A 26,132-nucleotide genomic window follows, 5' to 3' on the forward strand; every position below is an offset into this window, starting at 1 on the left:
AACAATCAAGATGATTAGGACAAGAATTCATTTTGAACTCAGGACAAACCTCTCCTAGCTTTTCCAAACCTGAAAACCCTATATGACCAAACACTCTGTGAAAATAATGTGCACAATCTGCATGTAAAGGCACATTACTGACACTGGCACACTCAGCTTTGTCAAGCATAAAATACAATTTATTTTTCTTTTGTGCTTTTGCACATACCTTGTTCCCTTTGCTAATTATGCATTTATCTCCTTCAAATTTCAAAGCATACCCATCTGTTGTTAATGCAGACACACTAACAAGACAATTCTTCAATTTGGGAACACACAAAACATTTTCAAAATCTTCCCCAAAACTAGGAACATGTACAGTACCCATATGTTTTACCTCTCTGGGAACACCATCAGCCATTGCAACAGACTGAACATTTGACACAGACTTAGCTTTCAAGAGCTTATTGTCATTACACATATGGTTAGAAGCCCCAGAATCCAGCATCCAGACTGAACTCACTGTGGCTGCTTGATGGGCTTTGCAGTCATTGTCCCCAGCCACAACTGCCGCTCCACTCCTGCAACTAGCACCTTTTCCCTGCTTCTTCTTCGATGCTGCCAACTTCCAACAGTTCTTTTGGACGTGCCCTGGCTTCTTGCAATAGAAACAAGACTTGGACACTGCAGCCTTCTCCTGCTGGCAATTCTCCACAACCTCCAGTGGGTTGAATACCTTTGGTATCTGTCGCTGCTGCCTCTGGAGCCCTTCTGACTTCCGTCGCTGGCTCTCCTCCAAGACGCGCGCCGACACCAACTCAGCAGTCATCTGGTCTTCAGCCATCCCTTGGAAGCTATGCAATATGTGCTCAAAGTCTTGGGACAAACTCCCAAGCAAGATGTACGCCTTTTGCTCCTCAGGCAAGGTGACACCTCTCAGCTGCACTTGTGCAAACAGGTCATGCATTTCCTCCAAATGCTTCTCAGGATCTTGGTTACTTTGCATCTTGCAAGCATATAACCTTTTGCAACAGAGCATCCTGGACAAGGCAGTGCTACTTTCATGCACATTCTTCAAAGTGTCCCAGACAGCTTTAGCACTAGTCTTGAGCCTCACATGATTAATCTGGTTAGGCTCAACAGTGAGTAAAATTGTAGCTCGTGCCTTTGAATCATCAGCACGTGTAGCCTCAGTAGGACCTTGTTCCACAACACGCCAGAGACCCTCACGGACCAACAGCGATTCTGTGTAAACAGCCCAAGAGCTGTAATTGTTGTTGTTTAACTTGGGAAATCTTGCTGCCGCCTCCATGATTCAAAGGAAACGGCAAAACAGCCAAGAGTCCCAGCAAAATGTCCAACAAACACTGTTATCTTCCCATTTGCCTCCCGGCACAGGACAGATGAACAACACAGAGCTAACTTACAGCTGGAAGAAAAACTCCACAGCAGATTCTCAGTGGAACAGGAACTTCAGCAACAGCAGACCCTCCAGAAGACCATCTCAGCACACCAGCTTGGCAACCATCCTGGGAACCATCCTCAGGCAAACCATCTCGGCAACCATCCTAACCATCCTCTGCTACCACTTGTTAGAGAAAAAGATCTTTGGGATGGTTGATGTCTCTTGTTACCGGTGGTTCTGAACTGGTACCAACTGGAACAGATGTAGTCTTCTCAGCTACTCAATATCAAAGTAACTTCAACACAGATTTTCACTCAAATGAGGGTTTATTAACTTTGTTGCTATTTACACTTTACAGCAAGCTACTATACATCTATACTCTTTTAGAGTCCATGCTAAAAGCTTGAATGTGACATCAGTCTTTGTTCTCTCACAAGATCAACTTTCCCACCAAGTGGACACACCTCTTTCCCATGAAGTCACCATGCTACACAGGAGCATAACAATAATACATTTGTTGATATTATGTCTCAGCACATGTCCTTGAAGACTTGCTCTTCCGGGCCTAGACTTTCTGGCCTTCAACAGGAACCATTTTAAACCTTAGTTAACCATTGACACATCTGAACATTTTCAATACAATTTAGAAATATATTTTAACAGGGCAAGTTTGTTCCTCATTATAATTTTTTTATTCTTAATTGTTGTACAGTTAGAAGTCAAAAATGCCATTTTGTTGGTACACTGTTATAATATAACTCTTTTTTTAAAGTAAATAAAAATGGAGAAAAGAACCTGTTGTCTCAAAATTGAAAAGCAACCCCTGTGACAGTAGGAATAAAATATTGCAGCTGGTGCCAGAAATTGTCAGAAAATAGCCCATGACAACAGACATGCCATTTGTATGTTGTTTTTAAAAAGTGAAAACTTCAATAACAAATACCACAAGCTTTTGAAATGTTTACCTTGTCTGGAGGAGACCTTAGGGGAAAATATAAGATAGGCCTAGTTCCAGGCATCCATAACCTAAAAGCAGTGATAATTTTGAAGTGCAAGTCCTCACCAGGACAGTCTTTACGGCAACAGATTTTCTGTATGCAAAAGTCAGGGGGCTGTGTTGATCTAAAACAATTTCTAGAAGACCTCAACTTTACCAAGAAAAAAATATTATGTAAAGCCACCTCAAATACAAGATAGATAGATAGATAGCACGTAACAATGGAGCTCATTGCATGAGTCCTGGGGAACGGGCCCGACATGGAATGGAACAGGGATATCACCCATTTTACCACACAGGAGAACGCCGCTGATGAACGATTCTGAATATTTCTTGAAAATTGCCTCCTGTGGGATGGTTGGGGAACGGATTTGTGACTTTCGGCAGCATTTCCCCATGCAGTAAAATGGGTGATATCCCAGTTCCCTTCCCTCTCCCTTCCGTTCCTCGTTGGGCCCGTTCCCCAGGGCTTGTGCGATAAGCTCCAATGATTCATTGCTAGGAATATCCCTTCCAGCTATTGTGGGAACTGCAGCTAACTTCAGGGAGAACAGGGATGTTGAAGTGGGAAGGTAACATGATGTCATAGACTGCTAATGAAAATGTCCTAGAACTTCAGCCCTGTGAGCCCTGGCTCTACTGTGCTACTTGGAAACATCACATGGCCTAACCAATGGTTTTATGTGTGGTTAAGATGGGAGCACATATGGCCATAGTTTGACTAACAACAGTTTAGTTGATCACCCTGACCAGAAGGTGACATTCCCTATCAGTGTGACTTACTTGTCCAGCAGGCATTATTTGTCAACCACAGAGTATCACACTGGAGGCAGAGCTCTTAACTCCTGTCTAGTAATATAATCAGTATTGCTGACTTCCCCAGTATTAGTGGTTGATGGAGTCACTTCCTTCCAGTATGGGTGTTAGCTCAGCTAGAGAGGCCTTCTTCTTTTAATCACTGACTAACCCTTCCACTGTCTAGTCCTAAACAGATTTCCAATTCAGTTCCAGCAATTTTTCATGTAAGTTACACAACTCACACAAATACATAAATCACAACAACAATGTGATGCAAATACAGAAACTGTTGTGTGAAACTGTTATGTAAAGAGGTTGAGGTATGTGTCTATTAACTGGATCATTGTTTAGAAGTCTTTTTTTCCCCCTTTACAGTATGGGCGAACACCTCTACATCTGGCAGCAAACAATGGCATTCTTGATGTTGTCCGATACCTCTGTCTCAGTGGAGCTAATGTGGAAGCTTTAACATCTGTAAGTATGAATCCAGTATTATTTTCATTGCTTTGAGGCAGTTTTGTAAAAGATTTTAAAAATAGTTCTAAAATGTAACATTTTGTTTTTTAAAATAGAGCATTTGCCTTTTCTGCTTAAACAAGTAGCAGTTAATCAGCATTTTAATCTGAAATGCTGAATAATTAATCAGAAATGCTATTCTTGCCGTATCAACAATATCTTTGCTGGAAAATTGGTTGTTTTCAGTAACCTGTTGGTCATTTTCTGGTATATATCATGAACTCAAGTCTTTTTTAAAAATATTCTTGAGGCTAGTGCTTCTAAAATGTTTTTGAGCTAAGAAAAAGGAGATATTTCTCAGTGCATGTGTATGTGTTGGAGAAAGTGAATGGATAGACAAATTTTCAGGTGTATTTATAGCATAATTACTACTTGTCAAACCAGTCTGGACCACTGTTTTCAGTCAGCTCCCCCTATTCTCTTTTCTCCTTTCACTATTTTTGCAGTATAATTACAAAAAAGAGGGAAGAGGAGAAAAAGGGAAAAAAGGGAAATACCTATGAATGGCAGCTCAGCATATACATTTATATAAACTGATCAGATGTCCAAAACACACTTTCTTGAAGTTGACATATATGAAAAATACATAATATGTATAATAAAAGCAGTAAGTTCTTCTGGACATTGAACAATAGTTAATGAATATTTATCTTTCAAACTGTGGAGTCCAAATTTTTAGGAAGAGTAAAAGCATACAGGATTCAAACCTGCTGACCATCAGTTAAATTCCACATTATACATTGATTTAAATAAATAAAAGAATGTTTAATAAACAAATGCCAAATATTTTTCTAATATAAAATTAATATGTTGTAATACATGCAACCAGAAAGGGATAACCATAGAACTTATCCACATCATGTTGCATGGAAGCCCTCTCTGTTTCATTACTAACATTTAGTTGTAGTAGAACACCTATGGGTGTTCAATATATCCTAAATGTCAGTTTCTGCTGAATCATACATAATTTTAGGTATAAATTTTTAAAAAACATTTTCATTGGATGACTCATACCAGGAGAGCCTAACACCTTATTTTACTCTATTCTGATTTCATTAATATCAAATTTTTATAAACTAGATTAGTTGATTTCAGTTTCTCTGTAGATACACTGAATGCTTCCAACACAACAGAAGTGGCTGAAGTCCATATAAGTAGAGATGACATTCCATATATTGACAACAAAAGGTGTTGCAGTTGTATATTGTCATAGTGCATCCATGGATGGCTGGTAATGAGATATAAAATACTGGATTCTTGGTCTGGACTATTGGTTGATCTGAAGAATAAATCCCACAGTCACCATATTTCTTTTTATGAGAAGAATTGACTCTTGTTTGAGGGGAGGGGACAGGATTTAGGAATTTGCAAGGGTGTCCTATGAGCCAGTGTGATATACTGTATATACTCAACTATAGGTCAACCTGAGGGTAGGTTTTGGGGCCAAACGTAGGGATTTTGCCATGACCCATGAATATGTTGAGGGTAAAATTTGGATGCTCCTTCAGTGTGTGTACGTGTGCGCACAGCAACAGAAACTCTGGCCTGTTACAGACTGCCAAAATAAAGCTGCTTCGGGTCTCTTTGGAGGTATGCTATTTAAATGATGCATGGGTCCTAAGAGTCCGGAGGTTGCGCCAAAGCCACACTCCATTCCTAAGCACTGGAATGCAGCTTTGGTGCAGCTTCTGGATTCTTAGGATGCACGCATCATTTAAACAGCATACCACCAAAAAGACCCGAAGCAGCTTTATTTTGGCAGTCTATAACAGGCCTCTAACTGAATCTTTTTGCTTCAGCATTTCAACTTTGGTTTCATCCTTCACTCCCCAGACAGTATGGGCGGGAGAGAGACTCTGTTTGATTGTTTAACAGCAATTAATCACCCAGGACTCTTTCTGCTTGGCTCTAGAGAAAAAGAAACTGTCTCCCCACCTCATGGGGAAATCTGAAAGAGCTGCTATCACATTACCATACTGACCCATGAATAAGTCGACCTGGGATTTTGGGGTCAATTTTTGGGCATAAATTTTTAGACTTACAGACAAGTATATATGGTAGTCGTTTGAGTTGGAAGACCAGAGTTTGCATCCCTGCTTGGCACTGAGTGACACTGGGCAAGTCACACATTCTCAACCACAGAGGCAGGCAAAGGCAAAACCTCCTCTGAACAAATCTTGTCAAGAAAATCCCCTGATAGGTTCGCCATAGGGTCTCCATAAGATCAGAAATTACCTTAAGCCATGCAACAACAAAGAGGTGTCATAGAGGCTGCAAGAAGAGGTTGGGAGGGCTACATGTTTCCCACAGGACACAATTTCACCACCCATATTCTGAATCTAAATAGTGAATGGCCATTGCCTTATGTCTCTTCATGTACATTCTGAAACTATCCACATATCTTTTGGTGTTCCACAGACAATAACAGGGACACTCAGGGTTTGTACACTAGCTTTTGTATTGCAGTAAGCAATGCTGCCCAAGCCCAAACCTCTGTCACTAAACCTTCTTTGTGTTATGTTTGTTGCTGTAGAAAATTTGCTTCTGGTAAATCTGTCATTTTTAATATGTTAATAAATTAATATTCTGGCTGAACCAGAATGCAACATGCACCATGTTTGTTGTGAATGAACCATTCTTTGCTAAGTAAAGCAGCAGAAATACATATAACACAATGTCGTGGTTTAAAAATGGCAACTAATTTAACTACTGTTATTGCTTGATTTAATTGGTTTACTTTGCTGGATAGTTCTATACTACATGAATATTGAGAAAAAGTTATGTTTCTAAAATTTCATTGTAGTTTACATGAGTAAAAGAAGAACAAGGGATGTGTTGTTAACACTATAAACCTTTACTTGATTCTGATAATACAGAGTAACTTCCACCTGGCTACACTTATGCCTACTTAGTATAAAGTATATTAGAATCTCAGTCAGTCAATATCATAATAAGGATTTAATAAGGATTTATTTATAGCCCGCCCAATCACAAGGAATCAATCAGCAAGAGAGAGGTACAAAGCACATTAATAATAGCAAAAGAAATATGTAAATAGTATTATGGAGGCATAGTTCAGGGATAGTAGAGAAAGGAGGATTACTTTAGTTTTAGTCTTGTATTTCTTTCATTCTTTTGATCTCTTTGATTTAAGTCCTGATAATGTACCATCAGAGAGCCACCATGGTCTACAACTCTGAAGTTTCATTCCCCCTCAGCTGTGGAAACCCACTCAGTGATCTGAGGCAAGTCACACATTCTTGCCTTCTAATATACTTTATACCAATCACTTTAGGGTTGCCATAAGTCGGAAATGACTTCAGGGCACACAACAACAACAATGACAAATGTACCATTATGTTAATCTTGTTTAGAAAATCCTAAAGTAGTCCTGTTTGAGAAGCAGTTGTAAAGAGAACAGTGTTTTTTAATATTGTAAAACACAAATTGAGTTTTTTTCTAAATGAAAAATTTGATAGGTCAGTGGGTAGCACTGCACAAAGCAGTTGCATTCATACAGTCCTAAAGAACTGCTGTAGTAAGCAGTTTTTCTTGCAGCTCATTTCATCTCAAACTGCTGACCTGTGAAATAGAGGTAATTAAAAGTCAGGATCAATGCTGAAGACAAATTTACTCTTCTCCCGACTTTGCTTGAGCTGTTTAACATTGTGCTCCTATTCTAGCACCACTACTTGAAGTCCGTAGATACATTAATCAGGCTATTCGTTTTCCCTCTTTCTTTATCCTATCTAATATAAATACAGTACTACCACCTTATATTCAGTGTGCATCAGGATAGAATTCATACCTAATATTAGAAATACATTCTTCAAGAAAGCAAACTGAAAATATAATATTATCGACTTTATGCTGTTTCTGTAAAATCAAGTTGCATATTCCTGCAAAATAAGCTATTCAGGTTTTTGGGATGGGTACTGCTTTGTTTTGTTTTTTAATACTAAAATGTTTTTAATGCTTTCTATATGTAATTTTGTTTTGTTCTTGGTGTTTTCTCTGTAATTCATTTGCTTCTGACAGCATTTATTTTCTTATCAGCTTGAGAATGATAATGGAACTAGTGTGTATACACACACATTTATTTTCTGGGTAAGAAATCATAGTAACTAACAGCTTGTCTTCTAACAGGATGGAAAAACAGCAGAAGATTTGGCTAGAGCTGAGCAGCATGAGCATGTAGCCAGTCTACTTACAAGGCTAAAAAAGGTGAGTCTATAAATGAAGACTCAAGGTTGTTATTTTTTTTCCACTTTATCTCTTGAGACTAAAGGTATCTGTGGGGGAAATGACCTTTTAAGAATCTAGATGAAAATGTGTTTGAGGATTCATTGGCAGTTTTCATAATTAATTTTAACCAATGCCTCTAGATGTTATTCTAGATAGAAGTAGGCCAGGATCCAGTTGTGTTCTTGACCTGACATGGATTTCAGAGGAGGATTCTGGAGTATTTCAAATTTCTGAATTCTGGATAAGGGATATTCAGTTTATATTCCAGAATTCTCTTAACTGGAATAACTGTGGGCAAAGGAGAGGGAAATATATAATACAAAATATAAAGACCCAAGTGCCATCTATCTAAAAAGAAGCATAAAACAGGAAGACTTCAAAAATCACAAAATGAAGAATTCAACAAACAAGAAAGATTGCAGTGAACAGTGCAGACCAACAATAAGTATGATGATATAAACCAAAGCCTGCCCAGCAGTCCTAGCCAGCATAGCCAATGATGAAGGATGCCAGGAGTTACATTCCAACAACACCTGGAGGGACACAATATCAAATTTATATGTTAATAGAAATACTTTTTTAAAAACAGCATTAAATTTACCTCCATTGAATGAAAGTTGGATATCATGGTCAGTTGTGAAATTTAGCCTTGGGAACAAATTTTCAATCTTTTGTTTGATACCTTTTGAATGTGTCATTCTTTCGAAACATATCTTACTGTTTTAGATTATTAATGCCACAGCTGACTCAAGAATGAATCACTTTTCACATAGTCTTCCAAACATACAGTGAAGACCTGTAGTAGGAGCAGGATGGTATCCACTTTCCCATGAAATCTTTATGTGTTCACTGTTCCTGAGGACATGATCTGGAACCCTGCAAAATTTTGTCTTCAGGTATATAGAGAGAGCCTGCACATGTGTAACTGGTGTACTTTTAGACTAAGCATATATTTCACTCCCAAAGTAGCCAGTATCTGAATTAACTGGTCTTGAAGGAACCAGATTATGTCTACTTCCTCCTCAAACAAGTCTCCAGCCTCATTTAAAAGAATATTGACATCCAGACACAGATTTGTACATCAGATCTCTGCTACTTAAATATTCTGGTTTGTCTCCTATAAATCCAGCACCTTTTATTTTAATAGGAATACTAACTCCTACATCTCTGTTTATTCTGTAAAATATGCTGTGGAATGTCTGAAGCAGAAGCATATTTAGTTTGACTTTTTGGTTCATAGCTGTGTGTTTGTTTTGTTCTTTGCTTTCACTTTTAGGATACACATAGAGCAATGTTCATCCACCAACTAAGACCTACTCATAATCTGCAGCCAAGAATAAAACTTAAGCTCTTTGGCCATTCTGCATCTGGGAAAACTACTCTGGTAGAGTCCCTAAAGTGTGGGCTGTTGAGAAGCTTTTTCAGAAGGCGCAGACCAAGGCTTTCTTCTACAAACTCAGTCAGGTTTCCTCCTTCACCGTTATCTAATAAGCCATCAGGTAACATTTAAAGGTTTCTTTATGTTGTAACTGTTAATAACAGTAATTATTGATATTAATCACAGTATCCAGACATACAAAAAAGGAATAGTTTTTTTGATAGCACCTTTCCAATGTTGATAAAATAGATATTTTTTCTTATTTTATTTTATTTTGAGTGTTTATAACCTGCCCTTCAGACAAAAAGAGCAATTTGTGTGTGCATGTTATTTGCCTTCAAGTAGTTTCTGACACATTGCACTGCCATTAGGGAAAATGGGACTTCAAGTTTTTTCATATCCATGGGGGAGTCCAGAACAAATCCCCTGTAGATACAGAGGTCTTACTGTACAAAAGACTACAGTAACTACAGGACCATCCCTTGAGATGTCTTCCACCTCTACAATTCTGTGATTGCACTAACTTCCCATGCAAGCCAAGACTCTTAAGATATATGGAACAAGAAATTCCAGGGGAACAAGCTGATTTCAGAAAAGGAAGATGCACAAGGGATCACACTGCGAATATACAAGCCATCATATTCCCCATGTACGACTGTGGGAGGTGGACAGTGAAGAAAGCAAACAGAAAGAAAATAAAGATGTGGTGCTGCAGATGAGTGCTGAGGTTACTATAGACAGCCAAGAGAAGATAAACAATGGGTTCATGAACAAATGAAGCCTGAGATATCCCTGGAAGCCAGGATTGCTAAACTGAGGCTGCTGTACTTTGGCCACATCATTAGAAATCATGAATCATTGGAAAAGACAATGATACTAGGAAAGGTGGAGGGCAGTAGAAACAGAGGAAGACCGCTTGCCAAATGGTTAGACTTAATCAAAGAGGCCACAACATGAGTCTGCAAGACCTGAGCAGAGCAGTGAAGGATGGGGGGGGGGGGGGGGGGCTTGGAGATGTCACATCCAGGGGGTCACCATGAGTCAAGGTCCACTTGGAGGCACATAACAACAACAACCTAAACAACTAGCAGGTATGTTTAGGAAAACCTGTTCCACTTGGGCATAAGGAGTCTCCAATCAGATTCCATTACCTGCAGTTCTGAAGGAAATTTACTCCATTGAGTAGGAGTCCTAAGGAGAAAAATGGACTCCTTGCTAAGGAGCTACTTTCCTTTTGTATTCACATTACTTAAAGAATAAAAAGTTAAATTCATAAAGTGCTGTATTCTGAAAAAGTGATAGACAAGAATGCTTTTAGTATTAAATATATATAAAATGTAATTTTCTTCATATTAAAATCCCCAATTTATTGATGCCTTCATGGATGTTAGTGATGTGTTGATAATTTTCACCACATGAGGGGGCTAGTGGAATACAAAGATGACTATACGTCCTTAATTACTGCAGTTTATGTAAATCTCTTGAAAATGTTAAGGACTATGAAACACTCTGTCCTGTTTTAGTTCTGCTTACAAAAGTCACAGATATACTCAATTCATGGCACAGTATCATGTCTTCTTACAGAACAGCATGCTGGCTCAAAGCTGCTGCTTCCCACAACCTGTGGTTTTGTTTCAAGGAGGTTTATGTCATTGGACATAAAATATATACAAATATAGACAAAATAAGTGTGTTGGGGAAAAAATCCTTTCTCACTAAGGGACTGTACAAAACAGCCTCTCTAAAGAAGATATAAGAGTTTTATTGTGATTGATTACTATGCACTTATAAATCCTAAAAAATATATATATTCTTGGCAGATTCTGATAGCACTATGGAATCTTTTTTTCCCCTTCTCCTTTTTTCAACTTGCTCTCTCCTTCTAGTTCTACATTATTGTAGGATAACCTGGTTACACATTTTTCAAGGTTCATAATGTTTTATTTATTTCTGTGATCCAGTTTCAGTAAGTATTACCAACCTCTACCCTGGCTGTGAGAATGTGAGCGTCAGAAGCCGGAGCATGATGTTTGAGCCAGGCCTGACCAAAGGGATGTTGGAAGTATTTGTTTCGCCTTCTCACCATTCCCACAGCTCAACAGATGACCAATCTACCAAGGCCATTGATGTTCAGAATGCTTCCTTGAATGGTAAAATAAGAACTGTAAAATTTCAATTATATCTTTTAATTTAAGGAGCAGCATCCTAAGTGCAAAAAAATTCTGCCTCAAAATTTGCTTTAAAAATTATAGAAATATTTCTTTATTTATATAACACCCCCCCACAGGCAGAGTATGCATAATCTGAAATGTGTTATACCTAGCTGGGCTCACCATAGGATCATTAAAAATGCAAAGGGCTGGCTATTCCATTTCCTTTGTCAACACACTGTCAGCAGAAGCATTGGTAGTTCAGGCAACAATCCTATGGTTCATGAGAACCGTTATCTTAAGGGAAACATAGGTTTCAGGATCTTGGTCTTCAGTCTGAGCAATGAAGTGTTTCACCTCCCTAACACACAAATATTTCACACCATCATCTACATGCACAGAAAACTTTGTGGCCTTTGCTGATCCACCATAGGTGTTCAGATGAGCATACCAGTAAAAAGGAGATGTTCTGGGAGCAAAATATATGCAGACTAAGCTGAAATGTTAGCTAATCCTCCAGAACTGTGAATGTATAATGTTTGACCTATTTATAGCTGATGCCACTCTTCTTGTGCAAATAGTCACATATCAAGAATTTCTACGGTTTTCTCTTCTACCTTGGCTATATTTGTTTATAAACCATTTTAATTAATTACATTGTAAATAAGCAAAGATGGTACAAGTGCCCATTTTCCTGAGGACAGGGAACAAATTAGAATTTCTGTCATCATCAGCAAAAAAAATAAATAAGAGCTGATAGAAAGTTTGGTATCAGTTCACATAAAATGCTAATAGATGTTCCAATACTGTGTTTTCAAATTTTAAAAAGCTTTCTCCCATCTAAGCCTATTGCATTTCTTAGGGCTGGGTTGGAAGACTCAGAGCAAGGTTTTCTTTGTAGCAGAGGTCAGGCTGGTTCCATCCATCTGAGTTTCTCATGAGTGGCTAAAATTGTGCCATTTTGCTTCCTCTTCAGTACTCAAAGTTAGGCTGCTCTGGCTGTTTTAGCTGGCTGTTGTTTTAAAACTATTATTAAAGAGGAGTTCTTAGTCTATTTTAAAACATTTTTATTAATCTGTTGAATATTTAAAATGTTTTTACCCATTGTACATCACCTCGAGGGCCTTGGTAGGTTGAGAGAAGCCTTTAATAGATAATGGTAAATAATTAAATATTCGTTTTCAATTCTGTGAAACAAAATGGTCACTTTTGATTTAAAACTGTAACAGCAGCACTTTGGTTCTTTTTTTAAATGAGATATAACCCTAAGGAAACATTCATGCCCTAATATGTGTAAAATTTTGTCTTCAAGGGGAAAAAAGTTACTCATCTAATACTCATTTTAACACTAGGGTTTATTAAGGTCTTAACATAACTGTGTTACTTAACAGTTACTGTTTGTGGAGGGAGGTTTGGCTGGGCTCATTGTGGCATATTTTCTATTGTAGTTCATAGAAAATATTGTTAACAATGGGGAGGTTGTCCCATTTTGACTGCAGTCTGGCACCCAGTTACTTATCAGCATGACTTAGCCATTGAACTCAGAATAGCAGAGTGGCTTCTGTGTTTGAAAATGGCATTTCATTTTTTTAATTTATTGTCTTGATAACATGTATTTGCTTGTTGCAGGAGTTGGTGACTTTAGTGTGTGGGAATTCTCTGGGAATCCTGTGTATTTCTGCTGCTACGATTATTTTGCTGCAAACGATCCCACCTCAGTTCACGTTGTGCTTTTTAGCCTTGAGGAACCCTATGAAATACAGTTGAATCAAGTGACCTTTTGGCTTAGTTTCCTAAAATCACTTGTCCCAGTTGAAGAACCTATAGGTATGCTTTAAATACTTTACATCTACCAGCCTTGCAACATAAGAGAGAAAAAGCAGAATTTATTAGTAGTTTTGTAGATATATGCCATGCACCTTATCACTCCAGATTGATCTATACAAATTTCATATTTAATATAATAATCACACACTCATACACACACAAACTGATTTTGTAAATGAGTTCATCAAATACTGGCCATATTAGTCAAAGTCGTTATGAATCATACCATATTTTGTAAAAGATTAAATTCTTTTGATTCATCTGTTTTAACCAACACCATTCATTAATCTTTTCATATCATAATGAAGTGCTCTTCAACTGCTGTGACAGTTTCTTGGATGAACAAAGTCAAGATATATGGCCTGGCTCCATCAACTAAAATTCTGTCTAAACCAACTGCTGTCCTGCTAAAACACACATGCAACGAAGACATTAATTAAGTGATCAGATTATTGTGGGACTATAATGTTTTGCTTCATACTGAAATGGCAGAAATATGTCCTATTAATATTCTGACTCATAGTAAAACTATTTCTTATCTCTATCAAGCGGTATTGTAGTATAAGTCCAGAAGTTAATTGGATTTTCTCCAGAACAGTCAAACAAAACATTGTCTGAATAATGAAAATCTACCCAGTTCATTTTTTTGTAAAATATTTTTATAGGAGTATTAATGCATCAGCAGAAAATGCTCCGTCTGAAAACTATTGAGTCATCATTGAAGTGCAAGTTGAGTTTTTCCTGCACTTTTAAAACAAGTTAAAACAAGTTTTGAATGAAATCTGAGGGTGGGGGTCATGCAATACTAATGTCAGTTTGTAAACAAACCTCTGAAACAACTTAACAAAAATTACATGGTTACCAATTAGGTTCTTTAAAATATATTTTGGACAATTGAAAACTTTTCTCTTTTTTCTTTTTTATTAATTTTTTACATGAACAATACAATTTACAATCAAAGTGGTATACATTCAGAAAATAAAAAGGTAAAGAAGAAAATGAAAAGGGGGTAAAGAAAAAGAAAAAGGGACCTATGACAGTAGGACTAACCCCCATCATGTTTGTAATGTGAGAGAGAAGATAAAAAGAAAAAAAGATCTATCATTGCAGTTCCAAATAAAGCCTACTAAAATTACTAAAAACCATAAGTACACATTATTACATTGTTAAATTTCTTATTGCTTAATACACACACACACACACACACACACACACACACACACACACACACACAGAGTTTCCAAGCTTTCAACAAGTCTTCAGTTGTACATATCCTTTAGTACCCTCATTAATTTGGTCATTTGGGCTAATTCAGTGACTTTAACAATCCATTCTTCTATCATCGTTGCTTCAGTCTGCTTCCAGGTTTGAGCAAACAGTATTCTTGCTGCTGTTGTCATTTATCGAAGAAATGATCTGTGTTTATTATCCAGTTCTTTATCCATAATACCCCCAAAAATATTGCTGATAACATTACAAAATCTACCTTTTTTTGGATTAACATAAATCATAAAACAAAACTTTTTCAGATTAACATAAATCTTAGACCAGTAACTTTTTGCCTTTTTATAAGTCCGCCATATATGCAAAAAGGAGACTTCCTTATCCTGACATCCCCAATATTGATTTGAAACATTCTAGGTCCTTTTTGAAAGCTTATTTGGAGTTAGATGCCAACTATACATCATCTTGTACAAGTTTTCTTTTAAATTGCCGCACAAATTAAATTTTATTTATTTGGACCACATTTTCCCCAAGTATCTGTACCAGAGGTTCCGTGGACTTGGTTAAACTGGATCACTTTGAGTCTGTAAGTACCGAGGATGTGGACAGGATCCTTGGGAGTGTTAGGAAGACGACCTGCTCTCTCGATCCCTGTCCCTCATGGCTGGCGGCTCAGGGGGGACCGGTGGTAACTTCAATGTTACACCGGATCATCAATACATCTCTCAGGGAGGGGCAATTTCCATCGAATCTAAAATTGGCCACTGTAAGACCTTTATTAAAAAAGCCCTCCCTTGACCCCCTGATGCATAATAATTATCGGCCTGTATCGCTGTTGCCATTTTTGGGTAAGGTGATCGAGAGGGCGGTTGCGATCCAGCTACAGTCGATCCTGGATGAAACGGATTATCTAGACCCATTTCAAACCGGCTTTCGGGCGGGCTACGGGGTTGAGACTGCCATGGTCGCCTTGGTCGATGACCTCCGTCTGGGCATTGACAGGGAAAGCGTGTCCCTGTTGGTGCTCTTAGACATCTCAGCGGCTTTCGATACCATAGACCATGGTATCCTTCTGGAGCGCCTGGCAGAGGTGGGAGTTGGGGGCACTGCGCTCCAGTGGTTCCGGTCGTACCTCTCTGGGAGGTTCCAGATGGTGCAGCTGGGAGACGTGTGCTCCGACAAGAGACCCCTAACATCTGGGGTCCCTCAAGGAGCCATTCTGTCTCCCATGCTTTTTAAGGTTTACATGAAACCGCTGGGAGAGATCATCCGGAGACATGGGGCACGGGGTTATCAGTACGCTGATGACACCCAAATAATTTTCTCTATGTCTCCGACTGATGCAGTGACCGGGGATGGCATCTCTCCTCTCGTGGCCTGTCTGGAGTCAGTAATGGGCTGGATGAGGGAAAACAGACTCAGCTTGAATCCAGAGAAAACAGAAGTACTCGTGATAGGTTCTCCTGGCCCAGGGATGGCGGTGGTTCCACCTGTCCTGAATGGGATCACGCTTCCCGTGAAGGACTCTGTACGCAGTCTGGGGGTGCTCCTTGACTCGTTGCTCCACCTTACATCTCAGGTGGATGCAACGGTGAGGAGCACCTGCTATCAGCTTCGGCTGATACGCCAGCTGCGTCCCTACCTGAGCCGGGGGGACCTAGAAACAGTGGTACACGCTCTGGTAACCTCTCGGTTGGATTTCTGCAATGCGCTCTACATGGGGCAACCTTTGTACCATACCCGGAAGCTGCAATTAGTGCAAAATATGGCAGCAAGACTGGTCACTAACATACCTAGGACCAGTCATATAACACCGGTCTTAAAAGACCTACATTGGCTGCCTATTCGCTTCCGGGCGCAATACAAGGTGTTGGTTATAACCTATAAAGCCCTAAATGGCTTGGGCCCAGAGTACTTAAAGGACCGCCTCTCTCCGTACAATCCGCCCCGCACACTCAGATCCACCGGGCAGCACTTGTTAAGAGTTCCGGAGGCTAGATTAGTTAATACCACCAGAAGGGCCTTTTCCACCTCGGCCCCTACCCTCTGGAACTCGCTGCCCATTGAGCTCCGTTCAGCAAGCTCCCTGGTCCAATTTAAGAAGGGGCTGAAAACGTTCTTCTTCAAGCAGGCTTACCCCTGATTCTTTGCCCTGAGAGCCCCCTCTCCCCCCCCCCCCCCGTTAGTAGTTTGTGATTTGGCACAAGTTATTTTATTGTTTTAATTGCATTGTTTTTAATCTAAATTGGATGTATGTTGTTATTGTTGTTAACCGCCCTGATGTTTCGAAGGGCGGTATATAAATAAAGTTTTTATTTATTATTATTATTAATATTATGCCCAAAATTTTGGTCTCACCTAATCATGTACTCTTTTACATTTGTCTCTAGTCACAGAAGCCATTTATACACTTTTTAAATTACATGGTCGTTCTCCTTATACAACTCTAAATAAAACTGTTTATCTCTAGCCTCAGTGGCTGCATTTCTCTTGTCTTGGTTAAAGCTGTCCTTAAGTTGCATATAAGCAAAGCAGATGAAAATTTTTAATATATAGTCAGAAATGCAGCTTAATTTGGCCTCCTAACATACATGGAGATCTTGAATTTCCCAGGGGTTTTGACTCCAAAATCAAATAAAGCACTGAGAGGTGTCTCAGTGGATGCACAACTGTGTTCAAGTCAGTGGTTTTTGCTTGTGAAAAAAATTACGTTCCTGTAATAATGCCTTTAAATTATCTTTGAATTGGATTATGCTTGGGGTAAGATTGTATAAAGCTTTATAATGAGCATAAAATAAATTCTAAATTAGATTGAGCATGTTTATATTCCATGAAAATAAAAAAACAAGTAGAAGGATGTGGTAGTCGTCACTCACACTGATTTCTTTGATATTACTGTTGACTATTTGTTAAAGTTTAAAAATAGACAACATATAGATATATTTTCCTTATCCGGATTATATATAACCAAGCAGGTTATGTGTATTTATGTTCAGTGCTGTTACCTCATTCATGTCCCATTTGTATCTTTCTCTCTTTCATTCTTTTCCATGGTATCTCCCAGGCTTTCCTACTTAACTCTCACTTAAGTGAGAATTCTTTGTTTGTGTAAGTACTGTAAAGTTGCATTCATACTTGTGTATGAATGTTTTTTAAAATCATTCATTTTCTGCCTGTAATAATCTCAAATGTAAACCTGTAGTACTATAGACCAATGCAGTCAATAGAGGATTTTTAATTAAGAAAAACATTGCCTGTCTCCCCCAGTGTATCTTTAGGTTGTAGTGAAATAGAAGGCTTGTGAAGAGTTATTGAAATTTGTAATATCATCTTCTTGCTTTTTGAAATGGAGCGTAGTTTTATTTGAAATGATGTTATTGGGTCACACTAGCCACAGTCAGCCTTTTAATATAAGGGCATTTGCAAAGTACATAAGCCTTCTTCCCTGAAATCCTTCATTCTTTTTCCCTTCAAGCATTTGGAGGAAAGCTGAAAACTCCACTGCATGTTGCACTTGTGGCTACTCATGCCGACATTGTAAATCTTCCACGTTCTACTGGAGGAGAATTCCTATATGACAAGGATACATCACTTTTGAAAGAAATTAGGAATAGGTAAGATAAAATAATAGTATTGGAGCAATAAAAGGTGTATTAAGATATTAATATTTCTTCTTCATGGTCTTTGTCCATCACATATAAGTTTTCCATACCCCTGCAAGACATCATTTGGAATGTTCCAATAATCACAAAAGTTCAACGAAAGTTAAAAAACACCATCAGCCTTCACCACATACTCCTAGGGGAGGGTTTACGCCTTCCTGCTCCATTTTGAAGACTGCAGCTGTGGCCAAATGAGAAAACAGACTTGTATAGAGAGGCAAGTTGTGTAAATACACAGGCAGTCTTGAAGAGTCAGTTACAGATACAGGCAAGCCACCTTTTCTTGGTCTTGATTCATGATGGGGGGGGGGGAGGCAAAATATAAATAAATAAGTGGTTGTGGTGTGGTAGTGGTGATAACGATATGATAAGAAAGATTCATTATCTCTTGTTCCATATATATAAGCACATCTCAAGCTGACTTCAGGGATTGTCACTGTAGACCTAAAGAGAAACAGCACCAATGGAAGTATCCTAATAAGATCAAATAAATGCCCAGGTGGTGATACTGCACAAACATTCAAGGGCAAGATCAGCTCACAACTCAGCAGAGATCAGGCAAAGGTACTCCTTACAACGTGCCTGAAATATAGCTGTTATCATGATGGGTTAGACCTGTACAATGGCATGAAGCAGCCACTTGGCCAACTGGATGTATAAGGTTATCACTTCATTCACTCTCTTAGGGCACAGCCACACTGAATAAAAAGATAATTGAGGCCCAGTACAGACTGCCGTTTTGCGGCAGCCTGGAACCAGTTCTAGGGTTCTGGAGCGCTCAGCATCTGCATGCTTCAAAAATCTAACGCGCTGACAGTGCTATCTTTAGGCACCGCTGTCCACACAGCACACTTATCAATGAAACTTACCGCACTGGGCTTGTGGGCCATTCTCAGAACAGCCCGGCAGGAAACAGAACGAGTGGGGGATGGATTTTACCACACACCAGTCCCTCATTCGTTCTGTTCCCCCTCTCTTCTGTTCCCATTCCGTTCCAGAGGGAACGCTTTTTGAGAACTGTTCAGATCAGTTCTCAAAAATTGCCCCCTCTGGAACAGATTGAGAACGGAAGAGAGGGGGAACAGAATGAATGAGGGACTGGTGTGTGCGGTAAAATTGGTCCCCCACTCGTTACGCACTCATTCCTGCTCCTTCCGTTCCGTTCTGAGAACGGACCCAGGAGGACCTGTGCGGTAAGCTCCAATGTCACGTGCATGCCGCATCCAAACAGCGTGGTGCGTGCTTGACATCACCACGATGCCCTAGGGCACTTATGGCGCCTTGGTGACGTCGCTGGAAGGAGCTCCATTTCAGAGCTCCTTTTTGCTGTGGATCATGGCCGTGGCCGTGTGGTTGCCATGGCAATGATCCAGAGAAGTACTTCCAGTCTGCACCAGGCCAAAGTCCCAGAGTTCATCCCTGTTCTTTCCAGTTTTATTTTGGAGATCCATACACATTTCATTTATTCCAGAATATTTTCTGTCAACTACCAGTACAATTAGAGAAACTTCATTTTATTTAAAACCATATTTATATATTCAGGAAACTTCAGATTATTTAAAACCATAAACAAATGTTTTCCGTTTCCTCCCCTGATATTTGGAAGAGGGAGGTAGGAAGAGAGATATGCCATTACCAACTGAAGCAATTCATGATGCAACCAGGTGAACTTTGGGGAAAACACCACTGAACCTGATAGCACTTATTTCCAAGTAAAAAAGCTCATTACTGCTTTACTGTATGCCACATTTCTTCAGTTAGAAAAACTGCTAATGAAAAGGATTAAATAAAGAGGTTCTTTTCTTTTTTAGGTTTGGGAATGACCTCCATATTTTGGATAGATTATTTGTTTTGGATGCTGGTGCATCTGGCTCAAAAGATATGAAAATTCTTCGGAATCATCTTCAAGAATTGCGCAGTCAAATTATCTCTGTAAGTCATTATCAAACCTCTTGTAATTTTGCATGCACCTTGGGTTACAAATGTTATCTTATATGAAAGTGTTAAAAACATGAATAGTGTTTAAACCTTATCCATATGGATACAGCAGCTTCATTTAGTTTCTGTCTGATTGCCCTCTGCTGGTTAGTAAGGAAAATAACTTGAACTTGTTATTTTGAAAAGCTCTGGTCCTCTTGTATAAGTACCTATCAATGACAATATTGTTACTTATTGCATTTCTGCCTTGCCCTGTCCCCAAGGAACTCCTGGACTGAAGTTACTCCACTTTATTATCAAAGAATTCTATAGGAAGCTTAGGCTGAGAGTATGTAAATTGCCCAAGACTACCTAATTTGAATCCATGTCTCTTTACTCTCTGTCCAGCAGTTAAAGTAGTATGCCATAGTTGAACTCTTATCACTATGTGTAGATGATGTTTCATTTATGTAGTCATTTTTACCTTCATCAGTTTCAAGGCAGAATTTAGCTTGTCTGTTTTGTTTTGTTTTTTAAGGAAAGGACAAAATGTAATACGTATACACAAACACGTCTTCTGTAAAGCTGCTGCTGCTACTCATATTTTGCTACCAGATCTTCTTGCATGTAAAGTTCTGTATTGTCTGAATGAATCTTTATCAGATACTATGTTTTTACAGTTTGCTTCTTGCTTTCAGATAAATGGCAGTTTACTGTGCCAACTTAAATTTGATTGTATTACTGGTTCCAGCAGAGGGTTGTGCCAGGGGCAGAACTCTGAGAAATCAAACTCTTTCTAAGTGATATGTTTAAGCTTGTTCAGTACATGTAATATTGTGGTGTAAATTGATCTACCATTCCAAAGCCATTAGGAATCCCATCACTATTAACAGCCATTCAGCTGACTGGGGGAGGGGTGGTTTTACACTTTTGGGGACATAAATCTACATTTTAAGTTTGTGCAATTAACATTGGAATGATACCCAGACATTGTAATTCTAGAAATATATTGTTTACTTTAGAAATTTCTGGTGGTATAAATTTTCTTCTAAAAACAGTATTAAGGCTTTTTCTGCTTTTGCCAACATAGATTGAAGGCAAGCTGTACAAATGTGGGAGCACTTCCTTGTTCTCTAAAACATATTTTATATGAAGAGAAATCCTGAGAATCATAAAACATGGCATACATTCATATGTAAACAGATGCTGTTATCCTGCTTTAACCATTCAAGCTTTTCCTTTCACAATTTACATAATGCTTAATTTCTGGTTTTTTAGTCTCTCCCATATTTTTGGGGGGGGGGGGCATTCAAGCAGGAATGACAGGATATTGTAGTGTTACACTTAAGGAAGATGAACTCATACAGATGCCATTACTCCTAATGTTGTGTTGTAGAAATAACTTCAGAGCATTCTATTTCCAGTATCATTAGCAGGGAAAGAGAGAGAGGGAGAGAGATCCAAACACAGTTGTTGTCCCCTTCCAGGCTAGAAGGGCTTTTTAAATAAAATATGTTGCTTTAGACAAAAAGAACAATTTACATTCCAGAATTAAATCTAATGACCACTATTGTGTTTCTCCCAGGCATGTCAGCCTGTGACCCACTTGTGTGAAAAAATCATCTCCACCTTACCATCATGGAGAAAAATGAATGGACCCAACCAACTCATGTCATTGCAGCAGTTTGTATATGATGTGCAGGATCAGCTTAATCCATTAGCAAGTGAAGATGAGTTAAGACATATTTCACAGCAGTTGCACAGTATAGGAGAAGTAAGTAATATGCAATAATACAATGTTAACTTCATAAACAGTATATAATATACTTGTGTATATGTGTGTATATAATTTTCCATCCTAACTGTCAAAAGAGGTTGGTACATTTAAGTTTGGTTTGGTGGCTAGCCATAACTTGTTATATTAATGCAACATTTGCATTATCTGGTGTTTATAATTTAATTTAATATAGTTTATAATTTAATTCCTTTTTAAGGTACTTTTTAAAAATGTTTTTAATTGTACAGTGCGGCCGTATCATACGCAGGTGCGCTTTATGCGGCTTTCACCATATGCTGAAAGCCGCGCAGGAAGGAAGAGGCGGTGCATCCCATAGGGAGTAATGGGGCACGTACCCATGGCGCTGCCACGTGCACAAGCCCCATTCATTTAAATGGGGCTTGAGCATGCACAGAATTTGCTTTACGAAGGGGAGTTCAGAACGATCCCCCCACGTAAAGCAAGGGTGCACTGTACTGTTTTTAATGCCGTGAAGCCACTCTGAGTCCCAGTCCTAGGACAAGAGCAGGATACAAATAAATAAAATAAATAAATAAATTTATATAATCTGTTATACAAGACCCCTGTAAGATAGGGCAGGTGCAGAGATAATAACTTGCCCAAGATTGCTCCATAGTTGAACTGGCGGGCTTATCCATTTGATCCACCATAATGGAACCTCGGTAATACCCTATCTTCCACTAATTTTATATAGGTATGGACTGTATTAATTTTATGACTTTGTCTTGTTCATTAATTGATGTAATTTTAGATAATCTGTGCTTGTTGTAATGCTGATTTTATGTACTGTACTCCCGCCTCAATCCATGGGGAGCGGCGGGAAATATAAATATAAATATATTATTATTATTATTATTATTATTATTATTATTATTATTATTATTATTTAGTTCTTCTATGGGTAAACCTAAATTCTCTCTCCTTTGCTACACCTAACCCCTAGTCTTCAGAAGAAATTGGAAACCTTGTCAGAATGCTTTCATTTCTAATTTTTTCTAATAATCATTTCTGTTTCCTTGGCTAGGTTGGGTCCATGAAAGAGCAAAGATCTCAAAGTATCCTTGAATATGAGGGAGGTATTTTCCACTCATAAAGGAGCTGCTTTTAAAGTCTGCACTGGACTATTGTGTTGGAAAACTTAACAGTGCTACACACTGTGTCTAAATTTCAGTAAAATTTACTTCCATTTATCCATAGGCTGGAGTCTAAATCCAATAACATTGCCCAGAATCTACCTTTTATAGCCCTTTTGTAACTCACTTACAAACTATTGCTCAGCCTTATAAAGAGCAGCAGTTAATTTCAACTATTCAGACAACTTTAAAACTATGTCCTTTTCATGTATGAAAGCAATTAACTGGAGATAAAGCCGATGTGTGCTTGCACCCAAAAGTATGCTTCATATTTACAAGTATAAAATCTGTCATTAGATAAAGAATCAGGCATTATAGGAATCTGAACCCAAGAAGTGCTTTTACAGTCAGTGACTCGGTTCAGATTGGCCAGTTGGGAAACCGTGATGATCACAACTGTCTTCTTTTATTTTGTATTTGAATCTGACATAGGACTTTCCTTTCATTGAACAGATCAATATCATGCAGAGTGAAACTGTCCAAGATGTTGTCCTACTGGATCCTCGTTGGCTGTGTTCAAATGTCCTTGGAAAACTCCTGTCGGTAGAAAACCCCAAAGCTCTCCATCACTATAGAGGTCGGTATACAATAGAAGACATCCAGCGCCTAATACCAGACAGTGATATAGAAGAACTTATACAGATCTTGGATGCCATGGATATCTGCGCCAGGGATCTCAGCAGTGGAACAATGATTGACATCCCTGCCTTGATCAAGACTGATAGCCTCCATAGATCTTGGGCTGATGAAGAGGATGAAGTGATGATTTATGGTGGTGTAAGAATTGTTCCTGTGGAACACCTAACCCCGCTTCCGTGTGGAATTTTCCACAAAGTTCAGGTAAATCTGTGCAGGTGGATTCATCAACAGAGTACAGAGGGAGATGCAGATATACGTCTGTGGGTAAACGGATCAAAGATTGTGAACCGTGGAGCTGAGCTTCTTGTGCTACTTGTCAACAATGGTCAAGGAATTGAAGTTCAAGTCAGAGGCCTGGAAACAGAGAAGATCAAATGCTGCTTATTCCTAGACTCAGTGTGTAGTACTATTGATAATCTGATGGCCACAACATTGCCAGGTCTCTTAACAGTCAAACATTATCTCAGTCCTCAGCAACTGAGGGAACATCATGAACCAGTTATGATCTACCACCCAAGAGATTTTTTCCGGGCACAGAGTCAAAAGGAGACTTCGCTAACTAATACCATGGGTGGATATAAAGAAAGCTTTAGCAGTATATTGTGCTTTGGCTGTCTTGATGTCTACTCACAGGGAAGCTTGGGGATGGATATCCATGTATCAGATCTGAATCTGCTTACAAGGAGAAAATTGAGTCGGCTTCTGGACCCACCAGATCCCATGGGCAAGGACTGGTGCCTTCTTGCTATGAACTTGGGCCTTCCTGATCTCGTGGCAAAATATAATATAAACAATGGGAATCAACATGACTTTATACCAAGCCCGTCCTATGCCCTTCTGCATGAATGGGGCAATGCCCCTGAAAGTTCTGTGGGTATCCTCATGTCCAAGTTGAGGGAACTGGGCCGCAGAGATGCAGCTGACTTTTTACTAAAGGCATCCTCTGTGTTCAGAGTCAGTCTAGATGCAAATGGCCAAGAAGCCTATGCTTCAAGCTGTAACAGTGGGACATCATACAATTCAATTAGCTCAGTTGTTTCTCGGTGAAAGCAAATTCTAGAAAGCGTACATTTTTCTAACTGCAGCTGATGAGAAAGGATTCCATATGGCAGTTTTGTATGTATTAATAAATGTCTCCATCAGTGGCTTGCCACCATTCCCCCAGCATCACTTTTAAATGACCATCTACTTTTTAACTGTGACCTGTTGCTCTTATTTTAGTTTTAAAAGGCTGGTGTACTTCTGGTATTTTACCATTCTGATTATACATTGTGCTGCTTAAATAATCATTTTAAATAGAAGGACTCCAGCTTTTCAATAAACAAGAAAGGGTTTTTTAATATATATAAAAGAAAACATTTTCTTAACAGAATATGACTATGTAATGTGATTAAAACTCATTCTTATGTCCTTATTTTTATTCATTGTGCTTGTTTAATTTTTTTAAAGATATTTATAGCAAAGTAATGCTATTCTATTTGGATTTTAACACCAAGCTTAGGAACAAAAAAGCGAGTGCCTTTTGCAGAAGATAATGTGGTTAAAATCAAGTGATCCTGTTAAGCTGTAAGACAATGCTACCTCTATTTCACTGTCTGCATGCTGGCTGTTACAAGTGGTGCTTGCCTTTGTGTTTTCCTGAAGTTTTGAGATACTCATTCTGCTGAAGAGCTTTCATGTTGGATACCAACATGAGAGTAGAAACATATAAGACATTATCAGTTTTATTTCCGTTTAAGTGGAATGAAATTTTAAAAACCCATGAACTTGCACCTTCCATTATTTCCACATATCTCAGGTAAAGATTTGACACAAATGTAAAGTTCACCAAGGCACATATACAAGTGTTAACTAAATGGACTTATTCTGTATTTTAACAGTGATCATTTGTGCAAATCAAATGGTTTGACTTTCAGATACTAGTGTGCTTATTTCATATACTTGAAGGTTTACTTTTTTTAATTAAGGAAAGCAAGAATTTCTTGCAGTGAGAGAACTTAAAATTGGTATGAGGGAACAAGACTATTTCTTCTGTTCTGAAAAGCATGTAATGTTAATGGTATAAGATATATTATGTGTATATACAAATATAAGGTATGTATATATATTAATACTGTTTTTCCTTAATCTTTGTTGTAGTAAAATTTCAAAGGATTTTTTTTTACAAATAAACTGTTGCCTGTTGCAACTTTTTCACCACTCCTCATTTCCTAGCTGCATTTATATCACTGAACTACAAAATGAGCACAAAATCCTGTGGTATGTTGGCATACAGGTGTATTAGAATGTTGATCCTAGCAATCTGGCTTCAGTAGCAGCTAAGAATAATACTTAAAGCAGGAGAAATAACTATTGAGTCCTTCAGTGATGGCGAACCTATGGCACGCATGCCAGAGGTGGCACTCAGAGCCGTCTCTGTGGGCACATGTGCCGTTGCCCCAGCACAGAGTTTGCCAGAGTTTGT

General features: G+C 38.6%; 1 protein-coding gene across 4 annotated transcripts in view; it reads left to right on the forward strand.

Moving 5' to 3' along the window:
* The window catches only part of LOC149323667 (death-associated protein kinase 1), a 110,688-nt gene extending 84,844 nt beyond the window's left edge, over window positions 1–25,844 (forward strand). For all 4 annotated transcript variants that reach the window (XM_089490803.1, XM_089490800.1, XM_089490822.1 and 1 more), the window contains 9 exons: window positions 3,555–3,653; window positions 7,842–7,919; window positions 9,217–9,439; window positions 11,280–11,468; window positions 13,098–13,295; window positions 17,995–18,133; window positions 19,993–20,113; window positions 21,684–21,872; window positions 23,483–25,844. In XM_089490803.1, coding sequence (XP_089346929.1) covers window positions 3,555–3,653; window positions 7,842–7,919; window positions 9,217–9,439; window positions 11,280–11,468; window positions 13,098–13,295; window positions 17,995–18,133; window positions 19,993–20,113; window positions 21,684–21,872; window positions 23,483–24,715 — 2,469 coding nt within the window. In that variant the 3' untranslated portion in view covers window positions 24,716–25,844. The remainder of the gene's footprint in view (window positions 1–3,554; window positions 3,654–7,841; window positions 7,920–9,216; window positions 9,440–11,279; window positions 11,469–13,097; window positions 13,296–17,994; window positions 18,134–19,992; window positions 20,114–21,683; window positions 21,873–23,482) is intronic.
* Window positions 25,845–26,132: the final 288 nt, after the last annotated feature.

The sequence above is a fragment of the Sceloporus occidentalis genome, unplaced genomic scaffold (genome assembly GCF_023333645.1).
Source record: "Sceloporus occidentalis isolate IW3139 unplaced genomic scaffold, rSceOcc1.0.p SCAF_1, whole genome shotgun sequence".
In the NCBI taxonomy this organism is placed as follows: domain Eukaryota; kingdom Metazoa; phylum Chordata; class Lepidosauria; order Squamata; family Phrynosomatidae; genus Sceloporus; species Sceloporus occidentalis.